The 12,162-nt window shown below is 48.7% G+C and overlaps 1 protein-coding gene across 1 annotated transcript in view; it reads right to left on the bottom strand.

Annotated features, from left to right (window-relative positions):
* Nucleotides 1-637: 637 nt before the first annotated feature.
* The window catches only part of LOC114592450 (uncharacterized), a 35,613-nt gene continuing 24,088 nt past the window's right edge, over nt 638-12,162 (bottom strand). The window contains exons 10-13 of the mRNA XM_077925269.1: nt 7,513-7,639; nt 6,628-6,710; nt 4,399-4,525; nt 638-2,375 (exon numbers count right to left, since the gene is read on the bottom strand). Coding sequence (XP_077781395.1) covers nt 808-2,375; nt 4,399-4,525; nt 6,628-6,710; nt 7,513-7,639 — 1,905 coding nt within the window. The 3' untranslated portion in view covers nt 638-807. The remainder of the gene's footprint in view (nt 2,376-4,398; nt 4,526-6,627; nt 6,711-7,512; nt 7,640-12,162) is intronic.

Raw genomic sequence — 12,162 nt, 5'->3', positions numbered from 1 at the left:
GCAACCCCTTTAAAGAGATCGCGGCTTCTCCTGGCTTTCCTGGGAGGTGGGAGAAGGGACTGATGCGGCCAGTCAGTCCCTTCTCCCTCCTGTGGAAAAGCCCGCAAGAGCGCACGGAGCTTGTGTGCGGCTCTTGGGGGCTTTTCCCGCCTGCCTCCCCCCTGCATTCACTCCATAGGACGCACACACATTTCCCCTTGCTTTTTAGGAGGGAAAAAGTGCGTCCTATGGTGCATTCTGTAGTTGACCTCCTTTGTAATGCTCCATTTTGAATTTTTAAAGATTCCTGTTAATTATGTTGCTTTGAATGTACAGTGGTACCTCAGGTTACAGACACTTCAGGTTACAGACTCCGCTAACCCAGAAATAGTACCTTGGGTTAAGAACTTTGCTTCAGGATGAGAACAGAAATTGCGCGGCAGAAGCTAAAGTGGTACCTCAGGTTAAGAACAGTGTCAAGTTAAGAACGGACCTCCAGAACGAATTAAGTTCTTAACCCGAGGTACCACTGTATAAATATCTTCAGTAATGTTTTATTCTGGGTTTTTTTATAATTTGATATTTTAATGTGTGGTAAACCACTTTGATTTTTTTTCTTAAAACTATAAAGCGGCTTAGAAATGAATAATAATAATAATAAGAGCTGCATTAAAGTTTAACAATAATTGTGCGGAACAGTTTAACAATAATTGTGCGGAACAGCTAACAGTGACAGAATACCCCAAGTATTTATCAGGGAAGGGAGGGGAAAGCCTCTGTCCAATATGAATTATCTAGTGCTCCTAAGGTTGGATTGGTTACTCAGTCTCAAATCACATACTGCTTTTCTGGTGTGAATCCACCAAGGGGAAGTAAAATCGGTTCTCCATCGGAAGCCATTTCGACACTCCAAGACATGATGGGTTCACTGCCCCCTCTGTGAGTTCTTTGGTGTCTCTTAAGCATACACTTATCATAAAAGCTCTTTCCGCATTCCAGGCATTGGTATGTTTTTTCTCCCGAGTGGATTTTCTGATGTCTGATCAGGTTTCTTCTTTGAGTGTAGTTTTTTCCGCACTCTGTGCACTGATAGGGTTTCTCTTCTGTGTGGACTCTCAGGTGGGAAGTAAGGCTTGAGCTCTGGCTGAAGCTCTTTCCACACACCGAGCACTGATAAGGCTTCTCTCCCGTGTGGATTCTTTGGTGTGTAAGAAGGTGGGAGTGGTCATAAAAGCTCTTGCTACACTCCACACAGTTATAGGGCTTTTCTCCTCCGTGTGTCCTTTGATGAGAAGCAAGGTTTGCATGCCACTTGAAGTTCTTTCCACACTCCGGGCATTTATACGGTTTTTCGCCCGTGTGAGTCCTTTGGTGAATAAGGAGGCGCGATCTGTCGTAAAAGCTCTTGCTACATTCTAAGCAGTTATACGGTTTCTCTCCCACGTGGATTCTCTGATGGGAAGTAAGGTTGGAGCTCCGGTGGAAGCTCTTTCCACACACCAAGCATTTATACGGCTTCTCCCCCGTATGGATTCCTTCATGGGAAGTAAGCTGCGAACGCCGAATAAAGCTTCGGCCACACACCAAACATTTATGCGGCTTATCCTTTGAATGAATCAACTGGTGTATATTGAAGCCTGATTTATCACAAAAGCTCCTACTGCATACGGCACACTTATAGGGTTTCTCTCCCGTGTGTTTTCTCAGATGGGCGGTAAGGTTTGTGTTCCTGTTGAAGCTCTTTCCGCACACCGAACACTGATACGGTTTTTCTCCGGTGTGGATTCTCTGGTGTGAAGTAAGGTACGCAAGCTGCCTGAAGCTCTTTCCGCACTCCGGGCATTTATAGGGTTTCTCCCCCGTGTGTTTTCTCAGGTGGGAAGCGAGGTTTGTGCTCCTAGTGAACTTCTTCCCGCACTCCGAACACTGGTAGGGTTTTTCCCCTGTGTGGATTCTCTGATGTACGGTGAAGTGCGCACGCTCCCTGAAGCTCTTCCCGCACTGCAAGCATTTATAAGGCCTCTCTCCCGTGTGGATTCTTTGGTGGGAGGTGAGGTGCGCTCTCTGCCGGAAGCTCTTTCCGCAGTCCAAACACTTATGCTGCTTCTGGCCTGTGTGGATCCTCATGTGGACGTTGAAGTGTGATTTGCGGCTGAAGACTTTCCCACACAGCGAGCAGACATTCTTTTTCTTTCCTTTTCGTCTCTGCTGCTGAACTGCGATTTCATCAAAGTTCTGCCCGGGCAAAGATTTATTCCCCCACTTCCTGGTTTGGTTTTCTTCCTGCTTATTTGGTCCTTCTTGATCTCTGAAGTTCTCATCCATGTCTTGGAGCCTGTTTCTCTCCGATGGTGCTGCACAGAGTTCGTCGTCATCCTTATCATCCCACCCTTCAACTGGAAGAGAGAAATCCATTAACAGCACCAGAAAGAAAATAAGCTTTAGATTATGGATGGCGTCCAGTGCATTGTTGTGGAGAAGTAATACATGAGTGGCTCTGCTTCACACAGACACACACACACACAAACACACACACACCCTGCTGAATTAAAGCTAATCTAATACTCTAAACCAGAGATGGGGAACCTGAAGTCCTCCAGCGTTGCTGATCTACAATTCCCATAACTCCTGGCCATTGGTCATGCTTGCTAGGCCTGATGGGAGTTGTAGTTCAGCTACAGCCAGAGGGCCAAAGGTTCCCTACACGCGATTTAGAAGCATGAGGACTGGAATCTTACAGTGAGAGGGGAAAGTATCTGATCCCCTGCTAAATTTGCCCGTTTGCCCTCTGACGAAGAAATGACCAGTCCATAATTGTAACGGTCCTGTTGTTATTCTGTCTCTCACAGCTACAATAAACCTACCATTAAAATTAAGGCCTGGTCATTTCTTTGTCAGAGGGCAAACGGGCAAATTTAGCAGGGGGTCAAATACTTTTTCCCCCTCACTGTACTTTATTTTTAAGGGAAGGCTTGGAGCTCTGATAATCATTCATGGAATTGTAGAGTTGGAAGAGACCCCCAGAGCCATCTAGCGCAGGAATCTCAGCTCAAGCATCCATGGCAGATGGTCATCCACCCTCTGCTTAAAAACCTCCAAGGAAGGAGAGTCCAGAACCTCCCGAGGGAGTCCAATGTTGGAAGATTCTGGACAAATAACTCAAATGACTTCTTCACAGAGCACATAGTCAAACTATGGATCTCACTTCCCCAGGGGCTACCGGTGTCCACAGAAGTGGATGGCTTCAAAAGGGGATTGTACAAATTCATGGGCTATCAACAGCAACTAGTCATGATGATTACTGACAACAATGGCTATGTTCTACCTCCAGAGGAAGTAAATATTTTTGAATACCGGTTGTTGGGAATCACAAGTAGGGAGAGAGTTGTTGTGGGCTTACTATTTGGGGCATCTGTTTGGCACCTGTGACAACAGGATGCTGAAGTAGACAACTAATAATAATAATAATAATAATAATAATAATAATAATAATTTTTATGCTGCCCATCGGACTGAGTTTCCCCAGACACTCTGGGCAGATTACAGCATATATAAAAACACAGCAAAACATAAAACATTAAAAACTTCCTGATTGTGATAGCCTGGGACTCGGACTCGGACTCAGAACCAGAGGAGTCTCAGTCTACACCAGATCCGTTGCCTCAGGCATCATCTGAACCAAGTCTGGGGCCTGATCCTGAAGAGTCCCAGTCTGCACAGGTTCCCCTGCAACAAACACGAACTGGGCCGAGTCAGGGGCCTGAACCTGCCCTGGCTCCAGATGCAGGGATTACCTCGTTGCCTTCAGCTGGGCTTACAGCTTCTCCACTACCGGTTGGGTCAGGGGAGGCTGAGGCGGCCCCTGGGTCTAGTAACCCACTGACGTCTCCCGAGCTACAGAGACTCAGGTCTGAGAGAAGGAGAGACCTATGTGCTTGCAGGAGGAGTGCTCGCCTTCGGGCAAAACAGGGAGGCAAGTCATCGGGGAATCAGGACCAGCCGTTACCCCAACAAAGATAAAAGGCTGTTGGACCCCGCCCCAGGTTGCGGGAGCAACATTGCTGTATGCCAGATCCTGCACCTATCCTTCCTGGTTTCCTGCCTTGGCCCTGTCGGACTGACTCCTAGCAGAACCTTCGGATTCTGAACCGGACCATGTTTCACAGGTTACCCCCGGGCCCAGCACACTGATAGAGGGCTGCCTTCAGATGTCTTCTAAAAGTTACGTAGTTCTTCATCTCTGTCACAAATGATGGGAGGGCATTCCACAGTGCAGGTGCCACAGCCAAGAAGGCCCTCTGCCTGGTACCCTGTAGCTTCACATCTCGCAATGAGGGAACCACCAGAAGGCCCTCAGAGTTGGCGGGATCCACCAGCCAGGCTCTATTCAGGTTTGTAAAACAAAAGAAGGGTCCTTACCAAGTGAGGCCACGCTCCGGGAATTCTCCAACATGACTTCCCTATGCAGGGCCTTCTGGCTCGAATCCAGCAAAGCCCACTCTTCGTTGGTGAAATACACAGCCACCTCCTCAAAGGACACTAGAACCTAGAGGAGGAAGAGGAAGAGGAAGAGGAAGAGGAAGAGGAAGAAAACATTTCAAATTAACAGAGAACTAAGGGACGTGTAAATCCTCCTCCATAGTTCAATGGTAGAGTTTCTGCGTGGCGTGCGGAAGCTTCCAGGTTCAATCCCCAGAATCTCCAGGCGGGGTTGGGGGAGACTGTAAACCCTGGAAGGCTACGGCCAGTCAGGCCTCATCCGCACCACAGCTTCCCCCAAAGCATTCCTGGAATTGCAGTCTGCTAAGACTGATTATTCCCAGTAGTGATGTATGGAAGTGAGAGCTGAACCATAAAGAAGGCTGATCGCCGAAGAATTGATGCTTTTGAATTCTGGTGCTGGAGGAGACTCTTGAGAGTCCCATGGATTGCAAGGAGATCAAACCTATCCATTCTTAAGGAAATCAGCCCTGAGTGCTCCCTGGAAGGACAGATCCTGAAGCTGAGGCTCCAATACTTTGGCCACATCATGAGAATAGAGGACTCCATGAAAAAGACCCTGATGTTGGGAAAGATGGAGGGCACAAGGAGAAGGGGACGACAGAGGACGAGATGGTGGGACAGTGTTCTTGAAGCTACCAGCATGAGTTTGACCAAACTGTGGGAGGCAGTGGAAGACAGGAGGGCCTGGCGTGCTCTGGTCCATGGGGTCACGAAGAGTCGGACACAACTAAACGACTAAACAAGAAGAAGAAGAAGAAGAAGAAGAAGAAGACTACTTAGAGTTGTTAAGAGACTCCCACTTTTATTCGCAGGCCTACAATTTCCAGAGTTCCCTGGGAAGAGGAACAGATTGCTTGCTCTAAGCCCCACCACATACCGTATTTTTCGCTCTATAACACGCACCTGACCATAACACGCACATCGTTTTTAGAGGAGGAAAACAAGGGAAAAAACATTCTGAATGAAACAGTGGATGTATCATTTTTGTGCTTCATGCTGTGGCCACAGACATGTGATCTGATGGTGAATTTGGGGTGACCCAATGCAAAAATCCTGAGAATTCCTGTGGATCCATGCTTTGTAACCACGTTTTTGCACCATTGCAGCCCCAGGCAACAGTGGGTGCGTGATTTTTTTGGGTGCAGGCTGTAGCCATGGACATGCTATGTGATCTGATGGTGAATTTGGGGTGACCCAATGCAAAGATCCTGAGAATCCCTGTGGATCCATGCTTTGTAACCACATTTTTGTACCATTGCAGCCCCAGGCAACAGTGGGTGCGTGATTTTTTTGGTGCAGGCTGTAGCCATGGACATGCTATGTGATCCGATGGTGAATTTGGGGTGACCCAATGCAAAGATCCTGAGGATCCATGTGGATCCATGCTTTTTAACCACGTTTTGCACCATTGCAGCCCCAGGCAACAGTGGGTGCGTGATTTTGGGGGGGCAGGCTGTAGCCATGGACATGCTATGTGATCTGATGGTGAATTTGGGGTGACCCAATGCAAAGATCCTGAGGATCCATGTTGATCTATGCTTTGTAACCACATTTTAAGTGGGGAACGAAGGAAAAACAAAGAAGGGACATGAGAGGGGTGTGCAGAGAAGCAGCTGGCTAAGAATGCAGGAGAGGGATTTAACGGGAGGGAGGAAAGAAAGGCAAAAGTTTCCCCCCACCCAAGCCAGCCATCTCTCTCTCTCTCTCTCCCTCCCCCGCCTCTCTCTCTCTCTCCCTCCCCCCCTCTCTCTCTCCCTCCCCCCCTCTCCCTCTCCCTCCCCCACTCTCTCTCCCTCTCCCCCAGCAGCACCGGAGCACAGAGAGGAATTAGAAAGAACGACACTCTGCTTGCCTGGAGGGGAGGGGCTTTCCCTGCTCTTTGTTCCGTTTCAGCAAACACAGCAACGAAACAGAGCAGGGTGGGCAGTAAGACCCTGAGGCAGAATGCAGGAAAGCAGCCGCTTCCTCTTTTCAGGTTTCCCTTCTCCGTGAAGCGCGATTTGATTTTTGCCTGATTTTTTGGCTCCAGGGACCACACATTCGCTCTATAACACGCACAGACACTTCCCCTTCCTGTTTAGGAGAAAAAATCTGCGTGTTATAGAGGGAAAAATACGGTAGTTGCCAATGATCTCCTTTTCCTACCTCAGTCGGTTGCTCAGGATCTATTTCTGCTCCGCTGTGAAAAGCTGAAGTCGTAGGGAGCTTCCGCGATATTATTCCATTTCCTGTTGGGGAAAACAAGAGTGGTAAGGGTGTTGAAATGAAAACCGAGCATTTAAAGTCAGTGTGGAAAACCTCTTTTTCAGTTGAGGGCAACATCATCATCATCATCATCATCATCATTATTGGATTTATATACTGCCCTATACCCAGGGGTCTCAATGCAGTTCACAGAACAAAATCAAGATATAAAACCACAAAATACCTAATAAAAATAAAACAACAACACCCCCCCCCCAAAAAAAGCATTTTAAAAGGGCATAGGATGTAAATCAGATCAACCAAAGGCCCAGTTGAAAAGAAACGTTTTTGCCTGGCACCTAAAGGTATATAATGAAACATTTCCTGGTGGTGGTTCAGAAAAGGGCAACCAAAATGATAAAGGGTGTGTAATAAAGAGGATTTGTTTAACAGAAGGCCCTTCCCCCTGCAGAATTGGGAATCGTAACATAAAAGTAAGGAATGTTTAACATACAACTGTAAAGTTAGAAGGCGAACCCACTGCAATTCAGGAATTTTTTGCCCAATGTGGGGCTCAAACCGATGACTCTTGAGATCTTACTCATGCTCTACCACCCAGAATTCTAGGGCGATACTCAAATTTAAGTAATAATAATAATAATAATAATAATAATAGGGAAGCTTTTAATCTTTGATGTATTACAGTATTTTTTTAAAAAAAATTGGAAGCCGCCCAGAGTGGATTATTATTATTATACAACTGAGTTATCCCTCTCTGTGGGGCATGTACGGCACATAATGAGAAAAGGCAAAGTACAGCAACAGATTTTTAAAATCCTTTCTTACCCAGTGACGTGTCCCGAGTTTGATTATCCGGCGAAATTTCCCCAGATAGGGCCATCTGGAAGGTTACCGGCAGATTCTCCCTTGATTCAGGGGATTCATTGTCCACCTCCGCAATGGTCCCTTGAACCTGAGACAGGAGCCCAGATCCCAGACAAAGAAGAGGGAGATGGGTTAAAGAGCAGCTGCAGGACGTTGCTGAATGAACCTCATCTTCCCTGGCCATTAGCCACCCTCGATGGGGCTGATGAGAGATGTAATTCAGCAACATCTAGAGCAGGGGTCAGCAAACTTTTTCAGCAGGGGGCTGGTCCACTATCCCTCAGACCTTGCGGGGGGCCAGACCATATATTTTTGGGGGGGGGGGGGGATGAACGAATTCCTATGCCCCACAAATAACCTAGAGATGCATTTTAAATAAAAGGACACATTCTACTCATGTAAAAACACGCTGATTCCTGGACCATCTGCGGGCCAGACTGAGAAGGCGATTGGGCCGGATCCGGCCCCGGTGCCTTAGTTTGCCCACCCATGATCTAGAGGGCCAAAGGTTTCTCACCCCTGCAACAGAACCATAAACCCAGCCAATGAGGAGCTTTTCACAGAGAGGAGGAGGTGCCTTTCACAGGATTTCAAGCTGTAAGAGCAACAATATATTTTGTTAACTCCAGTATTGTTGGCATATAGAATAACAGAATGATGTGTGGCCATGTATCTTATTGCATTGCTAGAAATTATGGTACTACTTTAAAGCAGTACCATATTATTGTTGTAAATATCTGTGTTGCTGCTATTGTTGTTACTGCGTGTTTATTGCATCTCTTTCTCCAAGGAGCTCAAGATGGCCTGCATGGCTCGCCTCCACCCCCATTTAATTCCCACAACAACCCTTTGAGGTAGGTTAGACTGAGAGGCAGTGACTGGCCCAACGTCACCCAGTGAGCTTCATGGGCGAGGGGGGATTTGAACCCTGGTCCCAATGCTCTAACCACTAGGGCTGGGTGACATCTGGTTTTCAACATTGCGATATATCACCAGCGAAACATCACAATATTCTGATATAGCACATCTGAAATGAGGATGGAACTAGGATGGAAGCATTGTCTAGCTTCACGGTTTCCCCCGAATTGTGATTTTTGCACACACCCACACCCCATGATTCGGGATGAGGTTGCCAGGTGTCATAAGAAAGCTGCAGAGATAGTGCAGGATAGTGCGCACCCCAGAAATGATCTCTTTCAGCTTCTGCCTTCTGGAAGAAGGTACAGGGTTATAAAGACCAGGACTAGCTGCCTGAGAAACAGTTTCTATCCAAATGCGATTTCGGTTTTAAACGTGGTGTAAGGTAGTCTCTGGGGACGCAGGTGGCGCTGTGGGTTAAACCACAGAGCCTAGGACTTGCCGATCAGAAGGTTAGTGGTTCGAATCCCCGCGATGGGGTGAGCTCCCGTTGCTCGGTCCCTGCTCCTGCCAACCTAGCAGTTCGAAAGCATGTCAAAGTGCAAGTAGATAAATGGGTATAGCTCTGGCGGGAAGGTAAACGGCGTTTTCGTGCGCTGCTCTGGTTTGCCAGAAGCGGCTTAGTCATGCTGACCACATGACCCGGAAGCTGTATGCCGGCTCGTAAAGCGAGATGAGCGCCGCAACCCCAGAGTCGGCCATGACTGGACCTAATAATAATAATAATAATAATAATAATTTATTATTTGTACCCCGCCCATCTGGCTGGGTTTCCCCAGCCACTCTGGGCGGCTTCCAACAAAGATAAAAAAAACACTAAAATGTCACATATTAAAAACTTCCCTGAACAGGGCTGCCTTCAGATGTCTTCTGAATGTCAGGTAGTTGTTTATCGCTTTGACATCTGATGGGAGGGCGTTCCACAGGACGGGCGCCACTACCGAGAAGGCCCTCTGCCTGGTTCCCTGTAACTTGACCTCTCGTAGTGAGGGAACCGCCAGAAGGCCCTCGGAGCTGGACCTCAGTGTCCGGGCAGAACGATGGGGGTGGAGACGCTCCTTCAGATATACTGGACCAAGGCCGTTTAGGGCTTTAAAGGTCAGCACCAACACTTTGAATTGTGCTCGGAAACTTACTGGGAGCCAATGTAGGTCTTTCAAGACCGGTGTTATATGGTCTCGGCGGCCGCACCCAGTCACCAGTCTAGCTGCCGCATTCTGGATTAGTTGTAGTTTCCGGGTCACCTTCAAAGGTAGCCCCACGTAGAGCGCATTGCAGTAGTCCAAGCGGGAGATAACCAGAGCATGTACCACTCTGGCGAGACAGTCCGCAGGCAGATAGGGTCTCAGCCTACGTACCAGATGGAGCTGGTAAACAGCTGCCCTGGATACAGATTTGACCTGTGCCTCCATGGACAGCTGTGAGTCCAAAATGACTCCCAGGCTGCGCACCTGGTCCTTCAGGGGCACAGTTACCCCATTCAGGACCAGGGAATCCTCCACACCTGCCCGCCTCCTGTCCCCCAAAAACAGTACTTCTGTCTTGTCGGGATTCAACCTCAATCTGTTAGCCGCCATCCATCCTCCAACCGCCTCCAGGCACTCACACAGGACCTTCACCGCCTTCACTGGTTCTGATTTAAAAGAGAGGTAGAGCTGGGTATCATCCGCATACTGATGAACACCCAGCCCAAACCTCCTGATGATCTCTCCCAGTGGCTGCATGTAAATGTTGAAAAGCATGGGGGAGAGGACAGAGCCCTGAGGCACCCCACAAGTGAGGGCCCAGGGGTCTGAACACTCATCCCCCACCACCACTTTCTGAACACGGCCCAGGAGGAAGGAGCGGAACCACTGTATGACAGTGCCCCCAGCTCCCAGCCCCTCAAGACGGTTCAGAAGGATGTTATGGTCGATGGTATCAAACACCGCTGAGAGATCCAGCAGAACTAGGAAACAGCTCTCACCTTTGTCCCTAGCCCGCCGGAGATCATCAACCAGTGCGACCAAGGCAGTTTCAGTCCCATGATGAGGCCTGAATCCCGACTGGAAGGGATCCAAATGGTCCGCTTCTTCCAGGCGTGCCTGGAGTTGTTCAGCAACCACTCGCTCAATCACCTTGCCCAAGAATGGAAGATTTGAGACTGGGCGATAATTGGCCATCGTGGCCGCATCTAAAGATGGTTTTTTAAGAAGCGGTTTAATAACCGCCTCTTTCAGCGGGTCTGGGAAGGCTCCCTCACGGAGGGAAGCATTCACCACCCCACGAAGCCCATCACCCAGTCCTTCCCGGCTAGCTTTTATAAGCCAGGATGGGCAAGGATCCAGGAGGCAGGTGGTTGGCTTCACTCGTCCAAGCAGCCTGTCCACATCCTCGGAGGTAACAGGTTGGAATTGATCCCACACAACTTGACTAGACAGGACTCTAGCACTCTCCCGCCCTGGCTCTGCTCCCACGGTGGAGTCTACTTCTTCCCTAATCTGAGCGATTTTATCTGCAAAAAACTTTGCAAAATCATTGCAGGAGATCATGTGGCCCATACTGGGCCCAGATGTCGCAGGTGGTTCCGCTAAATTGTGAACCACCTGAAAAAGTCTCCTGCTGCTGTTTTCTGCAGATGCAATAGAGGCGGCGAAGAAGGTCTTCTTCGCCGTCGCTATCGCCACTTGGTAGGCTCGACGTTGAGCTCTAACCTGTGTCCGGTCAGATTCGGAATGGGTTATCCGCCACCGGCGCTCTAGCCGTCTCAACGATTGTTTCATTGCCCTCAGATCCGTGGAGAACCACGGGGCTCTCCGGGCTCCATGCAATCGGAGAGGGCGCTTTGGAGCCAAACAGTCAATAGCCCTGGTTAACTCCACATTCCAGCGGGCCACCAGGGAATCGGCTGAAAGGCCATCAACATGGGATAAAGCATCCCCTACCACTCTCTGGAAACCATTTGGATCCATTAAGTGGCGGGGCGGACCATCCGAATTGGTCCCACCTCCCTGCAGAGGGGATGGGTCGCAGAGAAGTCCAGTTGCACCAGGAAGTGATCTGACCATGGCACTTCTTTCGTTTCGCTTTTACTTAGTGTCAGATCACCAACATCCATAGAGGTAAACACCAGGTCCAAGGCATGTCCGCGGCTATGGGTTGGGCCAGACTTATTCAGGGACAGCCCCATGGAGGCCATGCTTTCCACGAAGTCCCGAGCAGCCCCTTGTAAGGTCGTGTCGGCATGGATGTTAAAATCCCCTAGGACAACCAAGCTAGGTGTCTCCAGGAGGACATCCGCCACGACCTGAAGCAGCTCGGGCAGGGAATCCTTGGTGCAGCGGGGAGGTCGGTACACCAGTAGGAATCCTGTACTGCCCCTATTGCCCAACTTCCAGAACATGCACTCGGAGAACTGGGTCTTCCCAATAGGACGCCTGGTGCAAACAGGGGGTCCCTTTACCTTTTTTTTAGGTAGTCTCTGTGGGATTATATTGTATTTAATTATGGGGTATCAGAGTTTTTAGGGGGTTAACCAGGCTGGGATAGTAGGCTTGTTGGTTTTTGAATGTCTGATGTAGATTTTTTCAATTTCGTTGTTCTGCATGGGACAATGAAAATAAAGATTATCATATCGTAAGGTCAAAAATTATGAAACCGGTACCGTGACCTTCAAACCAGTTTTGGGCGATATACTGATATATAAAAAGAGTC

This window comes from Podarcis muralis, chromosome 2 (genome assembly GCF_964188315.1).
Source record: "Podarcis muralis chromosome 2, rPodMur119.hap1.1, whole genome shotgun sequence".
NCBI lineage: Eukaryota > Metazoa > Chordata > Lepidosauria > Squamata > Lacertidae > Podarcis > Podarcis muralis.
The sequence above is the reverse complement of the archived record's forward strand: the minus strand, read 5'-3'. Positions and strand labels throughout refer to the sequence as shown.